Genomic DNA, 18,838 nt, shown 5'->3' with positions numbered 1-18,838 from the left:
CACCTAATTTATCAACCCTGAAAGGATGAAAGGCAAAGTCAACCTCGGCTGAATTTGAACTCAGAATGTAATGGCAGACAAAATACGGCTACGCATTTCGCCCGGCGTGCTAACGTTTCTGCCAGCTCGTCGCCTTTCTGGCTCATTCTTGGTCAGTTATTGTCCAAAAGATTCTTACAATTTTATGCCTTTAATGATAATATTGTTCCCTTTTGGTGGTACCAGTGGTGAGAAGCTGCTGGGAATAGTGGGAGAATGTTTGAGACAGTGAATGAAAAAGGAACATGACACAAATGGGAATATCCAAGCAAAATATTGGAGCATTTGATTGTAAGTTTTTTGGCTCAGGGTTGACCTGGGGCTAAACAACAACATCATCATCAACAACAACAATATATAGACTCAAAGTGTATGAAGTTAAGGTCTACAACCTGTCTCTGTGTTCACAGTAATTACACACCTGTTTACCTGATAAACATCAACACACCTGACATCCTATACTCTTCATTGTTTACCTAGTAAACTCGACACAGGTATATCATTTGTATAAGTTATCTTCAGATTGACGCCAATTAGATAACATTGACACGATTCGTTAACCTAAACAATCAACAAATACATGTACATTATATACATATGCATATACACACACATACATACATACATACATACATACATACATACATACATACACACACACACACATACATATATAAGAGGTAATGGTGTCATTGAGAACCAAAGGTGTCAGGTAAACCTGAATAAGTGCTATAGACAGACCATAGTTAAATTCCAGGTTCGGTGATTTTTGCGAATAAGGGGTTCAATGTTGGTCATATGTCAGCGTGTGAATATAAGATTTTTTTTGCGTAATGAGATAAAAAAATCAAGGCTGTGTAGATATTAGAACATCTACCTATAATTGTTCTAATATCTACACAGCCTTGGTTTTTTTATCTCATTACGCAAAAAAAATCTTATATTCACATGCTGACATATGACCAACATTGAACCCCTTATATATATATATATATATATATATATATATATATGGATACATAAAAGAGGTGCAGCAACATCATAGGAAGATTAACCGAGAAGATAGCTTTCATATGCGGCAAATGCACAGGGGCAATAGACGCCATAGATACTCAGAAAACAGATTCCACCACACTCCAGGGAGAGAAACTAGAAGTAGTTGATAGCTTCCGCTACCTAGGTGACCAAGTTAGTAGTGGACGTGGATGCTCAGAGAGTGTTACCACTAGAATAAGAATAGCCTGGGCAAAGTTTAGAAAGCTTCTACCCCTACTGGTGACAAAGGTTGTCTCGTTCAGAGTGAAAGTTAGATTGTATGATGCATGTGTGCAAATTGCTTTGCTTCATGGCAATGAAACATGGGCCGTGACTGCGGAGGACATGCGTAGGCTCGAAAGAAATGAAGCTAGCATGATCCGCTGGATGTGTAATGTCAGTGTGCACACACAACAGAGTGTAAGTTCCCTGAAGGAAATGTTGGACATAAGAAGCATTGATGTGGCATGCAAGAGACACGTTTGTGCTGGTATGGTCATGTACTATGGATGGATGAAGAGAGATATGTGAAGAAGTGCCACTCTCAAACAGTCGAAGGAAATTTCCATTGTTTGAGAGGAGCGGCTGTGTGGTAAGTAGCTTGCTTCCCAACCACATGGTTCCAGGTTCATTCCCACTGCGTTGCACCTTGGGCAAGTGTCTTCTACTAAAGCCTCGGGCCGACCAAAGCCTTGTGAGTGGATTTGATAGACAGAAGCTGAAAGAAGGCCGTAGTATATATGTGTGTATATATATATATATATATATATATATATATAAATATATATCCCTCTCTCTCTCTTTCGGAGAGGCACTGAGCACCTACACGCACACATACACACATGGCAGTAACTTCCGCCTACCGAATTCAATTACAAAGCTTAGGTCAACTTGGGGCTATAGCAGAAGACACCTGCATAAAGTGCCACGCAGTGGGACTGAACCTGAAACCATGTAGCTAGGAAGCAAGCTCCCTAACCACACAGCCATGCACATGTGTGTATCTGTTTGTGTGTCTGTGTTTGTCCACCCCCGCCACCATCGCTTGACAAGCAATGCTGGGGTGTTTACGTCTCCGTAACTTAGCAGTTCGGCAAAGGAGACCGATAGAATAAGTACTAGGCTTCCGAAGAATAAGTCCTGGGGTTGATTTGCTCGACTAAAGGCGGTGCTCCAGCATGGCCACAATGAAATAACTGAAACAAGTAAAAGAGTAAAAGAGTAAAGAGTAAAAGAAAACAAGACTCAAGATCTTGTGTTCGTCTTACCTTCAAGGACTTGAGGTGGTAAACTTGTAGAGAGGGCTTCTTTGACTTTGCTCTTACATTCTCCACAGTCGCTGCACCCCTCTGTGATACCATGTTTTATTTCTTTCTCGATATTCGCCCAGTCCCTCTCTGACACTGACATTACACGACCATCTCGACTAGGCGGCTCAATAGTTGTAGTAATCCGTAGATGACGCGTACAGTTAATTAGACCTAAATAAGGAGATTCCAAAATTCCAGATGCTGAACAAGTAACAACATGCACGTGTATGTGTGTGTGTTTTGTGTGTGTGTGTGTGTGTGTGTGTGTGTGTGTGTGGTGTGTGTATGTATGTGGTGTGCATGTGTGTGCGGTGTGTCATTATCATCATAGCTTTAATGTCCATTTTTCAATGCATGTATGACTCAGAGTTTACTGAGGCAGATTTTCTATGGCTGGATGCCCTCCCTGTTGCCAAACCTTATTTATTTCAAAGCAAAGTAATATTGGGTTGTCTGGAAAGTTTGTGCCAAATTTTTAAAGGAAAGAAAAAGGTCAATAAATACTTGCCATTACATTTTAATCAACCAAATATGAACCATTTTGTTGTACAGTGCGTCTCCATCTGTCCTTTACCATGAAAATACTCTCTTCCCAGAATTGAGGGGGTTTCATGGCAAACAATTCATCAAGGTATCTTTTTACATCATCCAAGGAATTGAAATTTTTACCATTAAGACTATTCTGCAGAGACCTGAATAAGTGGAAATCTGAAGGAGCAATATCTGGTGAATATGGAGGGTGGGGTAACACATCTCAGCCGAGCTGCAGCAATTTGTGTCTAGTTCCCCAAGCATCAAGTGCCGAAAATAAACTTCCTTATCTTCCATTTTAAAGGGTTGCAGAATTAACACAGGTTATAGGAACATAAACCTTCTTCCATGAAAAGATAGCTTAAACTGTGCTCTAAATGGTGGTGTCGTCAAATCCTATTTTATAGACTCAACCATGTTCTAAAATAAGTCGAAATGTAAGCTACTATAAATCGGCACAAACTTTCCGTACAACCCAATATTTCCCCATTAACAGACATGTTTTAGCAGAATATTGGAAATAAATTACCCTGCTTGTATGACAGTGAGACACATTCACAATTTTTCAGTGTATTTCAACCAGAAAAATGTTCACTTAAAGAGAATAACAAGCTACATAATGCAAAATTTTTACTTTTCAAAAATTTCAATTCTAAAGGGTCGAAACAAACCCGAGCAATGCCGGGCGATACTGCTAGTAATATATAAAGGTGAGGAAGTTTAAATATTTACCGTTGTTCTGTAAATAACGGAGTGCATCATCATAACCTTGTTTGCAGATATCACTGAGTTTCTGAGCATTAGGTGGGAACAGTGCTATGGATATACGTGAGAGATTCTCCGATGTGAACTGTACGCTGCTGTTGCATACATTCAGATGGATGAAGTTTGCAGAATTGTCAAGTGGGCAGATATCAATTTCTCCAGAGAATGGTGACACCGTGATTGTGGGTTCATCAAAGATAGGTTGGTTGTCGGACAGACCTCCATCCCAGTAGTACTGTCAAAGAGAAATCCGGGAATCATTGTGATATCCAACACAAACCAATTAATACAAAATGATATATTACACCTCACCCCCTCACCACCACCACCACACACACACTAGCACTGACCACTTCCCAGCACCCACACCACACACCATCACCTATACACCCACACACCATCATCCACACACTTAAAACACAACCTTCAATAGCATCACCACACATACCACTATATGAGCAGCACACACACACACACACACACAATAACACTCACACATGTCAGACTCATTAGCCTCTATTCACACACACACACACACACACGTACACATTCACACAAACCATTCTCACATACACACACGTGCACCTTCATTTGGGATCACTAGCACTTTATTATCTCCCTTTCTTTCAAACTTTTTTCTAATCATTCGCCATGCTTGACTGCTAAATCTACAAGTTTGTTTTCATTCTCTCTGTTTATTTTCTCTTATTCCTTTCTGTTGAAGAGCGTAGGTCCGAAACGTAAAAGACGTTTTCATTTTCCTGAGCATCAAACCACATGGCGTAGTGGTTAGAGCAGCAGACTTATGGTCGAGGGATCGCGGGTTCAAATCTCAGACCGGGTGATGTGTGTGTTTATGAGCAAAACACCTAAGCTCCACACAGCTCCAGCAGAAGGTAATGGCGAACTTCTGCTGACTCTTTCGCCACAACTTTCTCTCACTCTTTCCTCCTGCATCTTGCAGCTCACTTGCAATGGACCCGCGTCCCGTCCAGGTGGGAAACCTATATGGCAAGGAAACCGGGAAATTGGCGCTTATGAGCCAGGTGTGGCTCGAGAAAGAACAAGAGTTGACATCCATGTGTAACTGCTGTAAGGGAAAGCATTGTAGTCAGTTGTTTTCTGGCAGTAGGAGGACTACTTCCCAAAGCCTGGAATGTCAGGGACAGAGTTTCCCCTTAGTACTTTGCATGTGCTATGTCCTCGTGTTGTTGTTTTTTCTTGTTGTCTTTTTTTTCAATTTTTTGTAATCAATCATATATATATATATATATATATGTGTATATATATATATATATATATATATTATATATATATATATATATATATATATCAGTACAACAAATAATGAATAAAGAGGCAACTTCATCAATAAATATCTTCCACAACTCAATATGAACACATAACATAATACAGAACACTACTAACCTTTCAGTTAATACCACTAACCCCCATACATCCCATACACCATTCACATTACATATCTATATCTACCCTAATTGCACCAAATCCAGAACTACTTACCTCCTTTACACATAATCGTTTTATCCAGGGACTAGTAGACCTGACACCGTTCATTAATCAGTGTCCATTCAAAGCAATGATTAGTAAATTCACGAAACCGGTATGCTTTTGAATCTCTTTAACAATTCACAATAATGACTTTTATTCCTACCTTAGTTCATCTAATTGTATATATCTATCATTACTTTTCATAAAAAGCCTTCACCCTTTTGATTTCCAATGTGCATTTTCGCTTATTTTTCTTCTTACTTTCCCCTTACATTTCCACGTGTAGTTTCTATTTTCTTTTTGTAACATATTTCTAATATAGATATTTTTTTATTTATTTATTTATGCACACTTTTCAAACCTAGCCAGGCTCATGGGCCCGGTTTCTGTGGTGTATGTGTTCCCCCGCCCCAGCTGGATGGGACACCAGCCCATCGCAGCGTTACTCAAGAAACAGGAAGAAAGAGTGAGAGAAAGTTGGGGCGAAAGAGTACAGCAGGGTCGCCACCACCCCCTGCCAGAGCCTTGTGGAGCTTTAAGTGTTTTCGCTCAATAAACACACACAACGCCCGGTCTAGGAATTGAAACTGTGATCCTCTGACCACGAGCCCACTGCCCCAACCACTAGGCCATTGCACCTCCACTCCACACACACACACACATATATATATATATATATATTGGAAGGTTTGGAGATGATGTACAGGTATTATATATTAGAAGAAATGAGGTAATCAGAAGATTTAGTTTGATTTGAAAACCCCACTAGAATGGGAGAAAGCGCTAATGATCTAAGTGATATGATATATATATAAAAAATGTAATATATAAATAAATATCTGTAGATATAAACCATCTGATCTTCTGATTACCTCATTTCTTCTAATATATATATATATATATATATATATATATATATATAATATATATATATATATATACATATATATATATATAGATATATATATATACACACACACACACACACACAACAGTCTTCTTTCAGTTTCTATCGACCATATCCACTCACGGGACTACAGTAGAAAACACTTGCCCAAGGGCCCACTTAGGGGGCACTGTACCCGGAACTGTGTGACAAGGAAACAAACTTCTTACCAAACAGCCATGACCGTTCCCATAAAGAAAACAGTACAAAGAAATTTGTAAACGCCATTTTTTTAGCTAATATTCTTTCTTTCGCTCTTTATTTCCGTCCGTCATTTTATTTTGGTCAATGACCTACAGATCTTTGACAAACCACAAATACTTCACTCTTCCTGTGCCCCATACTCCTGATACAAATTATCACCATGACAGTTTCTCACATACACACACACACTGAACTTCAGCACTATTCTCTACCCACGTACTAATACTATAATTAATTTTCTTTATATCACTCATCAAAAAAACAAACCTTCCTCACCACAAACACATACACACAAATTTTGTCATTTGCGTTCATTGACCTTGGTCTACATACAGATATAATTACATTTTATTCTTTTATTTCTTTTTATTCTTTTACTCGTTTCAGTTATTTGACTGCAGCCATCCATGCTGGAGCACCACCTTTAGTCGAACAAATCTACCCCAGGACTTATTCTTAGTACTTATTCTATCGGTGTCTTTTGCCGAACCGTTAAGTTGCAGGGATGTAAACACCCAACATCGATTGTCAAGGGATGGTAGGGAGGACAAACAGAAACACAATTCATGCATACATACATACATACATATATATATATATATAATATATATATAATATATATATATATATTATACATACAGATATATATTATATATATATATATATATATATATATATATATATATATATATATGTATATATATGTATATATATATATATATATATGTATATATATGTGTGTGTGTGTATATATATATATATATATATATATATGTATATATATATGATGGGCTTCTTTCAGTTTCTGTCAGCCAAATCCACTCACAAGGCTTTGGTTTTCCCAAGGCTATAGTAGAATACACTTGCCCAAGGCACCATGCAGTGGGACAGAACCCAGAACCTTGTGGTTGGCAAGCAAGCTTCTTACCACACAGCCACTCCAGTGCCTACATTTCTATATTGTTTTAAATTACTATTTGATTACTACATCTGTTTTACATCTGTTTTACATCTGTTTTACATATCTTCTCCACTCACTTTATTCATTCATTTTATGTCTATTTTTCCATGCTGGCATGGGTCAGACTAAAATGTTATCGAGGCATTTATTTTTATATCTAAGCTGATCAATCTATCAGGGCTTTACTCTCATTCGATGCCACAGCTGCAGACTGGAAGGGGCCACGTAGCAAGCCCCACATCAAATGGCTGGATGTGATTGGGGAAGATCTCCAAGAAGCTCATTGTCACCTTGGAGGATGTAGAAGGGCTGGCAAAGGGCTGCCAGTGACGGAAAGCACTGGTGGACCTGGGACCTGGTTGGTTCTATGCATGCTGACATCTCTGAGACCACCAACCTGAGATGACCCCAGCCCCATCAAGCAAGAGCATGAAGCAAGCAAGCTGGATGACTTTGCCATTAACCTTTATCTGCTTTCCAACTAATTGAAACCGCGATCCTCCGACCGCGAGTCCGCTGCCCTAACCACTGGGCCATTGCGCCTACTGCTAGCATGGAAGATGGACATTAAATGAAGATGATGATGATGAGTTTGGCTTTTTCACCAACTTCTCCTCTTCTGGAGATCAAATGGGGGAGCTGACACATTGAGCCTAACTCTAAGCTAAATTTCTAAAAAAAAAATAGCAGCAGCAAGGTAGAGCTGAGACATGCCTTGTGACCCAGTAGTCTTGTGTTCAATTTTTCTAGCAAGAAATCTGTATTTGGGAGCATCCTTTGTGAGCCGCTCTCCGACTATCTATCTGCGGCTTTATATAGCTATGGTAAGACTTCACCTGGAATTTGCATCACCGGTCTGGACCCCTATCTTGCCCAGGATATCAATCGTCTGGAAGCCGTTCAGCGACGTGCAACCAAAAGAATACCCTCCATCAGGCATTTGCCATATTCTGAATGCCTTACTTCCCTGGGCATGGACACATTGAAACTCCAACATCTGGCAGCTGATTTGGCAGACACCCATAAAATTATCAACCATCTTACAAACAATAACTCTGAGCACCTTTTCAAACTCCACCCGTCTAACACCCGTGGACATGTTTACAAAGTCAGAAAACAGCACAGCTCCCATGATTTCGGAAACATTTTTTCACGCTAAGAGTTGCTGAAGCATGGAACAAACTGCCGGCATCAGTTGTTAGTTGTTGGAACACTGCATCCTTCAAAACTTCCATGCTTTCTGAGGTTCGCCAACACTACACCTGATTTTCTCCCCTCCATACACACGCAAGCATGTATCTGACTCATACATTGTTCGCTTTCCAGACATTTGTACATTATTGCATACTCTTTATACGCACTTTCTGACAAGTTGTGGTGCACCTGAGCACTGTATACAATAATTTCATTATTATTATTATTATTTTATTATTAATTCAAGGAAGAATTTGATACCGATTCATGTATCCCAACATAAACTGGAGATAATCACCAGATAAACACAAGTCCCCTACCCCCATGACAAAGCTTTGCCTTGTGGAAGAAAATTAGCATTTCTTTTAGGTAAAAACTTGAAAAGGTGGACAATACTAAATACTTACATCTCCTTTGTACTTTGGTGGTATTAGGCCACAATATAAAGGAACAAATGCACTGCAAATCATTGCCTGTAAGGAAATTAAAAAGAAACGTTGCAAAAGGGAAAATTTTTAAACAGGTTTACTAGAGAAAAATACTCAGGAGGAATGGATTTGTAATCAGTGTGTGTGTATGGTAGAAGATATTCCATGTATGGACATTGATTATTGCAAATTTAACAGAGATGTTCCATATATGGCCATCAATAACCATCCCATATGTGGACAATGATATCTGTAAACATTAATATCCAACAGATAGATAGACGGATAGGCAGAGAGAGAGTGTGTGAGTGAAAGAGAGAGAGTGAAAGAGAGTGAGAGTGAAAGACTGAGAGAGTGAAAGAGAGAGAGAGAGTGAAAGACTGAGAGAGAGTGAAAGACTGAGAGAGAGTGAAAGAGAGAGAGTGAAAGAGAGAGAGTGAAAGACTGAGAGAGTGAAAGAGAGAGTGAGTGAGTGAGTGAAAGAGAGAGAGAGAGAAAGACTGAGAGAGTGAAAGAGAAAGAGAGAGAGTGAAAGAGAAAGAGAGAGAGTGAAAGACTGAGAGAGTGAAAGAGGGAGAGAGAGTGAAAGACTGAGAGGGTGAAAGAGAGAGAGAGATGGAAAGACAGACAGACAGACGGACAGACACACAGATGGATGGACAGATGGATGAACAGACAGACAAACAGATAGATGGATGGATAGATAGACAGGCAGACAGACAAACTGATAGATAGATAGAAAAATAGAGAGAGAAAAAGAGAGAGAGGCAGACAGACAAACAAACAGACAGACAGATAGATGGATGGATAGACAGACACACAGACAGACAAACTGATGGATTCAACCCCTTCCCATCACTACAATCACCATACCACCAACCACCACCAGCATCATCATAATCACCAATATCGAAGCATCTACGCAGTCACTTGACCTGCTAAAAATAGCAGCTAAAACCCTTCAGATCACACCCTTGTCTTAAATAAATAAAAGGTCAAACTGCACGATACAGTTATACACGCGTCTATAAAAGCTGGGATGGCCGCAGTTAGAATGTCTTTGACAATAGATCTACGCAATGAGGGTTAACCTAGAAACGACTAACAACAACAACAACAACAACAACAACAACAACAACACTACAGGCAGTGCAAAGTATAGCAAAGAATTACGTTTGTTGCTGTTGATAAACAAGTATGGCGCTGTCACATGACATAATTGCTTTGCCCAAAATTCAGTCAAATGATCAGGCTGATAAAAATATTGTTGCTGCTGTTGTTATTGCTGTAGTAGTAGTAGTAGTAGTAGTAGTAGTGTTGGTGGTGGTAGTAGTAGTAGTAGTGGTGGTGGTGGTGGTGGTGGTGGTGGTAGTAATAGTAGAGTAGTGGTGGTGGTGGTGGTGGTGGTGGTGGTAGTAGTAGTAGTAATAGTAGTAGTATAGTAGTAATAGTAATAGTAGCAGTAGCAGCAATTGGTGTTGTAGTTGTAGTAGTAGTAGTTGTTTCTGTTGTTGTTGTTGTTGTTGTCCTCAATGATATGATGGAAGAGTGGGAGGTGGGGGGCGAGAAGTTGAGAACCAATCAACAATAAACACCTCTTATAGTTAAGAGCGTGGCGGTGGTGACTCTACATTGATCTATGTACGCACACACACATACACACACACACACACACACACACTCACACACACATACACACACACACACTCACACACACACTCACACACACACACACACATAGGGTGCTGAAAAGTTCCTGGCTTTAAGGTTACCATGAAAGGCCTGGTTGGAGGCCCAACCTTCTGAGTTCTTTTTACAGGGCTTAGAAAAACTGAAGGACCACTGCAACAAGTGCGTGAATCTGGGAGGGGAATATGTTGAATAAAATCATAATTAATTGATCCTCCTGTATTTTCTCTTACCCAAAACTAGGAACTTTCAGCACCCCTCGTATAAATATATATTTCTTTATTGCCCACAAGGGGCTAAATATAGAGGGGACAAACAAGGACAGACAAAGGGATTAAGTCGATTACATCGACCCCAGTGCAAAACTGGTACTTTATTTATCGACCCCGAAAGGATGAAAGGCAAAGTCGACCTCGGCAGAATTTGAACTCAGAACGTAACGACGGACGAAATACGGCTATGCATTTCGCCCGGCATGCTAACGTTTCTGCCAGCTCGCCGCCTTACATATATACATAACATGTGTGTGTGTGTGACTATGCAGATATATGGAGTTTCATATAAGTATGGTTGCTTTATCCATGTTACAAATATTAGAAAGTTATTCTTATTTACCCACCTTAGAAGCTGTATGGCATTTGGGTGGTATCTTAGGGCTTTAATAACATGCAGAAAACAAAACACTCAACAAAACACTCAAGATAGCTACTGGATTCAGTTTTTCCCCCAAAAAACATATGAAAAGTCTTCCTTGCATCTAATATGCACATACCACCAATGGGAGATTGAGCAGAGCTTAAAAATAATCATGGTTTTGAAAAATTTTGTTTATATTTCCAAATATCTTACATACTCCGTGTGTATATATATGTGCATGTGTGTGTGTGTGTTTGTGTGTAACACACACATATAAGTATGTATGTATGTATATACTTATCCGATCGTGGCCGTTGCCACCCTCGTCTGGCCTCCGTGCTGGTGGTATGTAAAAAGCACCCACTACACTCATGGAGTGGTTGGCGTTAGGAAGGGCATCCAGCCGTAGAAACATTGCCAGATCAGACTGGGCCTGGTGCAGCCTTCTGGCTTCCCAGACCCCAGTTGAACCGTCCAACCCATGCCAGCATGGAAAGCGGACGCCAAACGATGATGATGATGACTAGATATAGTTATCTATACTATAATAATAATAATAATAATAATAATAAGAAGAAGAAGAAGAAGAAGAAGAAGAAGAAGAAGAACAACAACAACAACAACAACAATAATTATGAGAGAGAGAGAGAGATTGCTACAAAAGACGTCAAAAAAAATTGTGGACGATATTTATGATTGCGCGACTGTGCGGTGATTTCTGTGAAGAATTATTTGTTTCACAAAGAACCAGGACCTCAAATTCCAAACTGCGAATAAGCAGGGGCACTCTGTATATATTTTATTTTATTATATTATGTTTCTTCCTTCTTGAGCCATGCCTGGCTCATAAGGGCCGGTTTCCATGGCATACAAGTTCCCCACCTTGACAGGACGCCGGAGGAAAGAGTGAGAGAGAAAGTTGTGGCGAAAGAGTCAGCAGAAGTTCGCCAATACCTTCTGCTGGAGCCGCGTGGAGCTTAGGTGTTTTCGCTCATAAACACACACATTGCCCGGTCTGAGATTCGAACCCGCGATCCCTCGACCGTGAGTCCACTGCTCTAACCACTAGGCCATGTGCCTCCGCATGTTATATTATATTTATATGTTATTTTAACCAAAACATAATAGTGGATTTTGACAAGATCTTGCAGCCAAACTCGAGAAAGATGTTTCCATTGTACAAACTAATGTCTGTGGGAAAAGATTTTCTGTCCACTGGCAGTGTTTTTGTTTTTCGTGTACTGGACTTGCAATGGTCATTGAATTATTGACACTTAAAGCTCTGAATGTAAAATTTCAAACCTCTATCGTTTACTAAAAGGTACAGCTGAACCCAGGGTAAATAGTTTTGTTATATTGCAAGATATAATAACAAAATATATAATGAAATACCAATTCTGTTATTGAGATTAAAATATAAATATTTAAACATAAAAAAAAATATGAAATGAAATACAATAATTACATCAATTAGTTCTTGATTTGAAGCATATTCTGAAATAACCACATTTTTCCAATCTCTCCATCGTGTCAGAGAGATATAAAGACGTCCACTAGTTCTTTTGTGGGCATCAGCTGGTAAAACTTCAGCAAGGGCTTTCCTGAGGGAGTCAATAATGTTGAAGCGAGGATGTAGGGGTCCAAGGAGTGGTAGTGTATTTGCTTCATTGGCTAGGTTGAGTGTGTAGCTGGTACATTTACCTGTTCAAATAGTAAACAACAGAATTAATTAGGAGCATTTGATAAATAGAGAATACCAAACGAGTTCCCTATGGATACCGTATTTATTACAAGTCACGAGTTGTAATAAATACGGTATCCATAGGGAATGAGTTTGGTATTTTATTTATTACACACGAATAAACGACCATATTTTATTAACCCAATAACTAAATTCTTCACATCGTGTTGAAGTGCGCATGAATACAGCTTGATTTCACGTCAGTGACGTCACAATGTGTAACTGTAAAAGATGTCATGCCGCAGGAAGATAGTCCGACTTTATAGCTCTAAGTTTTCAGGTGAAATGACTGATAACTGATGACTGTTTAACATTTTGTTAACAAAATTGAATTACCACCAGAAATGTTTATATTTTATGTGTATATGACTTTAAGTGATATCTGGTATAAAAAAGATAGTATGTTTGTTTAATTACATGGCTACATTCTACCTGCTCGTGAAAGTAATGAATGAAGTTTAGTTGTAACTTATGAATGACAAAAGTAGTGCCGTCACCGTGACCTCGGGTCATCACCATGGATTGACCAATCAGAAGCAGCGCTCGCAGTATCTGATATATGTTAGATACCAAAAATATCTCAAAGTGTTCTCACTCACATGTGTGTAATAATAAGAGGTTATGATAATAATTGGATAGGTAACAGGATAAAAATTACACTGGTTTACAAAAATTTTGTTTTGCTATGAGGCAAGGATGTGAAAAAGTGTTTTTGACTAATTTTGATGTGGTGAATGCAATTTTCTGAGCAGTTTTGCTTTAACATACCCCATTTTAATTATGCTGCATATAAATTTAAAATATGTGTTTATTTCATCTGTTACAAAGGAATATTACAGGGGAAAAAAACAGCATAAATATAGAACATTGATGGAACTAAATTACTTGAATAATGTAAAACATACAAATCATAGTACAGCAGACGATTAGGAGTGAGTTAGCTGTGATACCAGTGCCGGTGGCACGTAAGAGAACCATCCAAACGTGGCCGTTGCCAGCACCACCCCAACTGGCCCCTGTGCAGGAGGCACGTAAAAAGCACCATCCGATCATGGCTGTTGCCAGCCTCGTCTGGCCCCCGTGCCGGTGGCACGTAAAAAGCACCATCCGATCGTGGCCGTTTGCCAGCCTCATCTGGCACCTGTGCCAGTGGCAGGTAAAAGCACCCACTACACTCATGGAGTGGTTGGCGTTAGGAAGGGCATCCAGCTGTAGAAACACTGCCAGATCAGACTGGGCCTGGCGCAGCCTTCTGGCTTCCCAGACCCCAGTTGAACCGTCCAACCCATGCTAGCATGGAAAACGGACGCTAAACGATGATGATGATGATGATGTGTATTTTGCCTCTGGTATGTCATGCAAAAGCATCCAGTAAAAGTCCTCCATCATGCTGGGGTTCCATTTGTCTTGGTAGTTTCCCTCCATCTTAGTAATATTTTGGAGGAATCTTTCTCCATGCTCGTCACTCACTTCTCTGAGCTTTGGAAGGAAGAAGTTGAGGGAAGAGTGGAGAAGGTGAATTTTGAGTGACATTTGGCATCTCATATCCTCTCGATACATTCTTGGTAATCTAGTACCCGTGTGTTACCAAGGAAGCCATGGAAGACTGACTTAAATGTTTCCAGTGCTCTCAGTTCCTTTTAGGTAAGAAGCTTCTCGAAGTCCTAATCCTTCAGCACCTCTTGGATCTGAGGTCCAACGAAGATGCCCTCCTTGAGCTTAGCAGAACTCAGAGATGGGAACAGAGTGCACAAGTGTTGGAAGGCAGCGCCATTTTTGTCCATGGCCTTCACAAAATTCTTCATTAAATCAAGCCTGATTTGAAGAGGAGGAAGAGGCACCTTGTTCATGTCCACCAGAGGATTTTCTTGCACACTGTGTTCACCAGACACGAAAGTGGTCCTAGATCCCCAGTCCTTCTGCTTGTAGTGCTTGAACACAGCCTGACTGTCCCAGAGACAGAGAAAGCAACGGTACTTTGTGAAGCCTGCTTGCATACCCTTAAGGAGCCCAGTGACCTTGAGATCCCTGCAGAGACTCCTCTGTTATTGGTCGTACTTGACAGCTTCCACAGAGAGCTTCATATTATCATACAACTCCTTCAGATGGAAAGAGCAGGCAATGGGAATGCTGGGGGTATTTATTCCCACTGTGCAGGAGCACAGCCTTCAGACTTCGCTTGGAAGAGTCTATGAAAAGATGCCCGTCTGAGGTATTGTGTGGGAAACCAAGGAAGGCTAACAAGCCAGAAACATTTGTGTAATAGCACAACCTGTTTTTCATATTGAAGAATGAATTAAAGTCCTGGTTCCTTGTCCTGAAACTGGTGATCTTTACATCTGAATAAAAGCTTAGAAATGCTAAAGGAACGAAGTAAACCGATTTGATTCTCCAAATATAATTGATTCAGAGGCACAGTTAAAAAGCATTAAACTTTTCAGGAATTCTCCCTTTGAATTTCCTGAGTTGAACACATTCACACACACATACATACACAACCATTATATGTACTTATGGAGTACCGTGGCCTATGCCAGGGATGTAACCAGTCCACTTATGCATACCTTTCCTTCATTGGACACTAAACTCTGCTTATGAAGACCTGTTGAGGCAAGTGAAATTGAAATCGAAATCAAATTCGATGACTGGCATCCATGCTAGTGGAGCACTAAGAGCACCATCCGAGCATGATTGTTGCCAGACCATCTGAATGGCTTCCATACCGGTGGCATGTAAAAAGCACCATTCAAGCATGATTGTTACCAGCGTCGCCTTACTGGCACATGAAAAGACATTCGAGCGAGGTCGTTGCCAGCTGTAGAAAACCATGCCAAATCAGACTGGAGTCTGGTGCAGCCTTCCTGCTTGCCAGCCCTGGTCAAACCATCCAACCCAAGTCAGCATGGACAATGGACGTTAAATGATGATGATGATTGTGTATGTGTATGTATCTTTTATTTGTTGCAGTCGTTAGACTGTGGCCATGCTGGGGCACTGCCTTCAAGAAGTTTTCAAACGAATCGACCCGTCACTTAGTTTTTTATAAGTCTGGTATTTATTCTATCGAACTCCTTTGCCAAACCACTAAGTTACAGGAATGTAACCATACGAACACCAGTAGTCAAGTGATGGTTGAGTACACACACACACACACATATGTACGATGGGCTTCTTTTAATTTCTATTACAAAATCTCAAAAAACTTTGGTTGGCCCAAGGCTATAGCAGAAGACACTTGCCCAAAGTGCCAGGCTATGGGACTGAACCCGGAACCATGTGGTTGGGAAGCAAGCTTGTTACCACACAGACATGCTTGTGCTTCTGGCAAGCCAAGTGAGACCATAACCCGTGGCCTATGCCAGGGGTGTAACCAGCCCACTTATGCGTACCTTTCCTTCACTGGACACTAAATTCTGCTGTCAAAGACTTGTTGAGGCAAGTGAAATCAAAATCGAAATCAAATTCGACGACTGGCATCCGTGCTAGTGGAGCGCTAAGAGCACCATCCGAGTGTGATTGTTGCCAGAGCAGCAGACTGGCTTCCATGCTGGTGGCACATAAAGAGCACCATTCATGATCGTTACCAGCGTCACCTTACTGACACTTGTGCTGGTGGCACATGAAAAAAAAATTTAAGCGAGGTCGTTACCAGTTCCACTGGACTGGCTTCTGTGCAGGTGGCATGTAAAAACACCATTTGAGCATGGCCATTGCCAGTGCCACCTGATTGGCCCTCGTGCCAGTGGCACATAAAAGCACCCACTACACTCTTGAAGTGGTTGGCATTAGGAAGGGCATCCAGCTGTAGAAACTCTTCCAGATCAGATTGGAGCCTGGTGCAGCCATCTTGTTCGCCAGTCCTCAATCAAATTGTCCAATCCATGTATGTATATATATATATACATATATATATATATATATATATATATATATATATATATATATATATTATATATATATATACTTATGTGTGTGTGTGTGTGTCTTTGTTTGTCTCCTACCACCTCTTGACAAGCTGTGCTGGCATGTTTACATCCCTGTGACTTAACAGTTCAGCAAAAGAGACCGACAGAATAAGTACCAAGCTTAAAAAGTACCGGGGGTCAGTCAGTTCAACTAAAATTCCTCAAGGTAGTGCCACAGCATGGCCACAGCTTGATAACTGAAACACGTAAAAAAAAAAATGAATGATTAAAGATAAACACAATTCATATAAAAAAAAAACAATAGTAAATTTCTATGGAAATGATAAAACACTTCAAAAGAGAAAACAAAGAGTTTAGATAGAGAAGGAAAACAAGGAGGGAGTAGAATTATAATTCAAATGAGATGGAAGAGTTCAGAGTTCAAACAGCCACAATGCAATTGACCTACGGAGACAAAGATCAAAAGCAAAAAATAAAGGAATTTACTCCCACACGAAAGTACAAAAGAGAAAAAGAACTGTAAAACAATTAACTTCAATGGCTGTGTGGTAAGTACCTTGTTTACCAACCACATGGTTCCGGGTTCAGTCCCACTGCGTGGCACCTTGGGCAAGTGTCTTCTACTATAGCCTCGGGCCGACCAAAGCCTTGTGAGTGGATTTGGTAGACGGAAACTGAAAGAAGCCCGTCGTATATATGTATATATATATATATATATATATATATATATGCGTGTGTGTGTTTGTGTGTCTGTGTTTGTCCCCCTAGCATTGCTTGACAACCGATGCTGGTGTGTTTATGTCCCCGTTACTTAGCGGTTCGGCAAAAGAGACCGATAGAATAAGTACGGGGCTTACAAAAGAATAAGTCCCGGGGTCGAGTTGCTCGATTAAAGGTGGTGCTCCAGCATGGCCGCAGTCAAATGACTGAAACAAGTAAAAGAGTATATGTTGGTTTTGAAATTTTGACACGAGGCCAGCAATTTCTGAGAAGAGGCTAAGTTGTTTAAAATGATCCCCCTGGAACCATCCTGAAAGGATGAAAGCAAAGTCGTCCTCTGCAGAATTTGAAGTCAGAATGTAAAAAATGGACAAAATGCCGCTATGCATTTTGACTGGAATGTTAACGATTCTGCTAGCTTGTTGTCTTGTTGTCTGAGTTCAAATTCTGCCAAGGTCGACTTTGCCTTTCATCCTTTCGATGTCGAGAAATTAGGTACCAGTTGCGTACTGGAGTTGATTTAATCGACTTAATCCCTTCCCAAAATTTTCGGGCCTTGTGCCTAGAGTAGGAAAGAATATGGTTTTGTTTGATATGCAGAAAAGAAGTAGGTAGAAATTCCATATTTTGTATCCTGTGTCAGGTATGGATGCATACGAGGTATAGTTGAATCACAGACAAGCAAAGAAAGGTTTTGGTTTGGCAAACGTATTTGGTAATATTTCTAAAGAGCATGCCAGAAATAGATTCTCCTTGGATCAGTAGAAGCAGTTGGTAGCTTCTATTACATAAAGGAAATAATTAGCAGTGGAGGTTGCTGGTTTGAAAGTGTAATAAACAAAGTAAGAACTGGTTGGAAGAAGTTCAAAGAGTTATTACTTCAGCTGCCAAAAAAAAAAAAAGCTTTCTCCTTCGGAGGCACAGGAGTGGCTGTGTGGTAAGTAGCTTGCTTACCAACCACATGGTTCCGGGTTCAGTCCCACTGCATAGCACCTTGGGCAAGTGTCTTCTACTATAGTCTCAGACTGACCAAAGCCTTGTGAGTGGGCTGAACCCAGAACCATGTAGTTGGTAAGCAAGCTACTTATTATACAGCAACTCCTGTGCCTATACATACATACATACATGTGCCGGTGGCACGTAAAAAGCACCCACTACACTCATGGAGTGGTTGGCATTAGGAAGGGTATCCAGCTGTAGA

At 40.3% G+C, this 18,838-nt stretch overlaps 1 protein-coding gene across 5 annotated transcripts in view; it reads right to left on the bottom strand.

Annotated features, from left to right (window-relative positions):
• LOC115224466 (patanin-like phospholipase domain-containing protein atgl-1) overlaps positions 1-18,838 on the bottom strand; it is a 55,462-nt gene that overhangs the window by 6,589 nt on the left and 30,035 nt on the right. For all 5 annotated transcript variants that reach the window (XM_036513435.1, XM_036513436.1, XM_036513433.1 and 2 more), the window contains 4 exons: positions 12,716-12,951; positions 8,905-8,970; positions 3,648-3,915; positions 2,343-2,555 (listed from right to left, as the gene is read on the bottom strand). In XM_036513435.1, coding sequence (XP_036369328.1) covers positions 2,343-2,555; positions 3,648-3,915; positions 8,905-8,970; positions 12,716-12,951 — 783 coding nt within the window. The remainder of the gene's footprint in view (positions 1-2,342; positions 2,556-3,647; positions 3,916-8,904; positions 8,971-12,715; positions 12,952-18,838) is intronic.

The sequence above is a fragment of the Octopus sinensis genome, linkage group LG25 (genome assembly GCF_006345805.1).
Source record: "Octopus sinensis linkage group LG25, ASM634580v1, whole genome shotgun sequence".
NCBI lineage: Eukaryota > Metazoa > Mollusca > Cephalopoda > Octopoda > Octopodidae > Octopus > Octopus sinensis.
The sequence above is the reverse complement of the archived record's forward strand: the minus strand, read 5'-3'. Positions and strand labels throughout refer to the sequence as shown.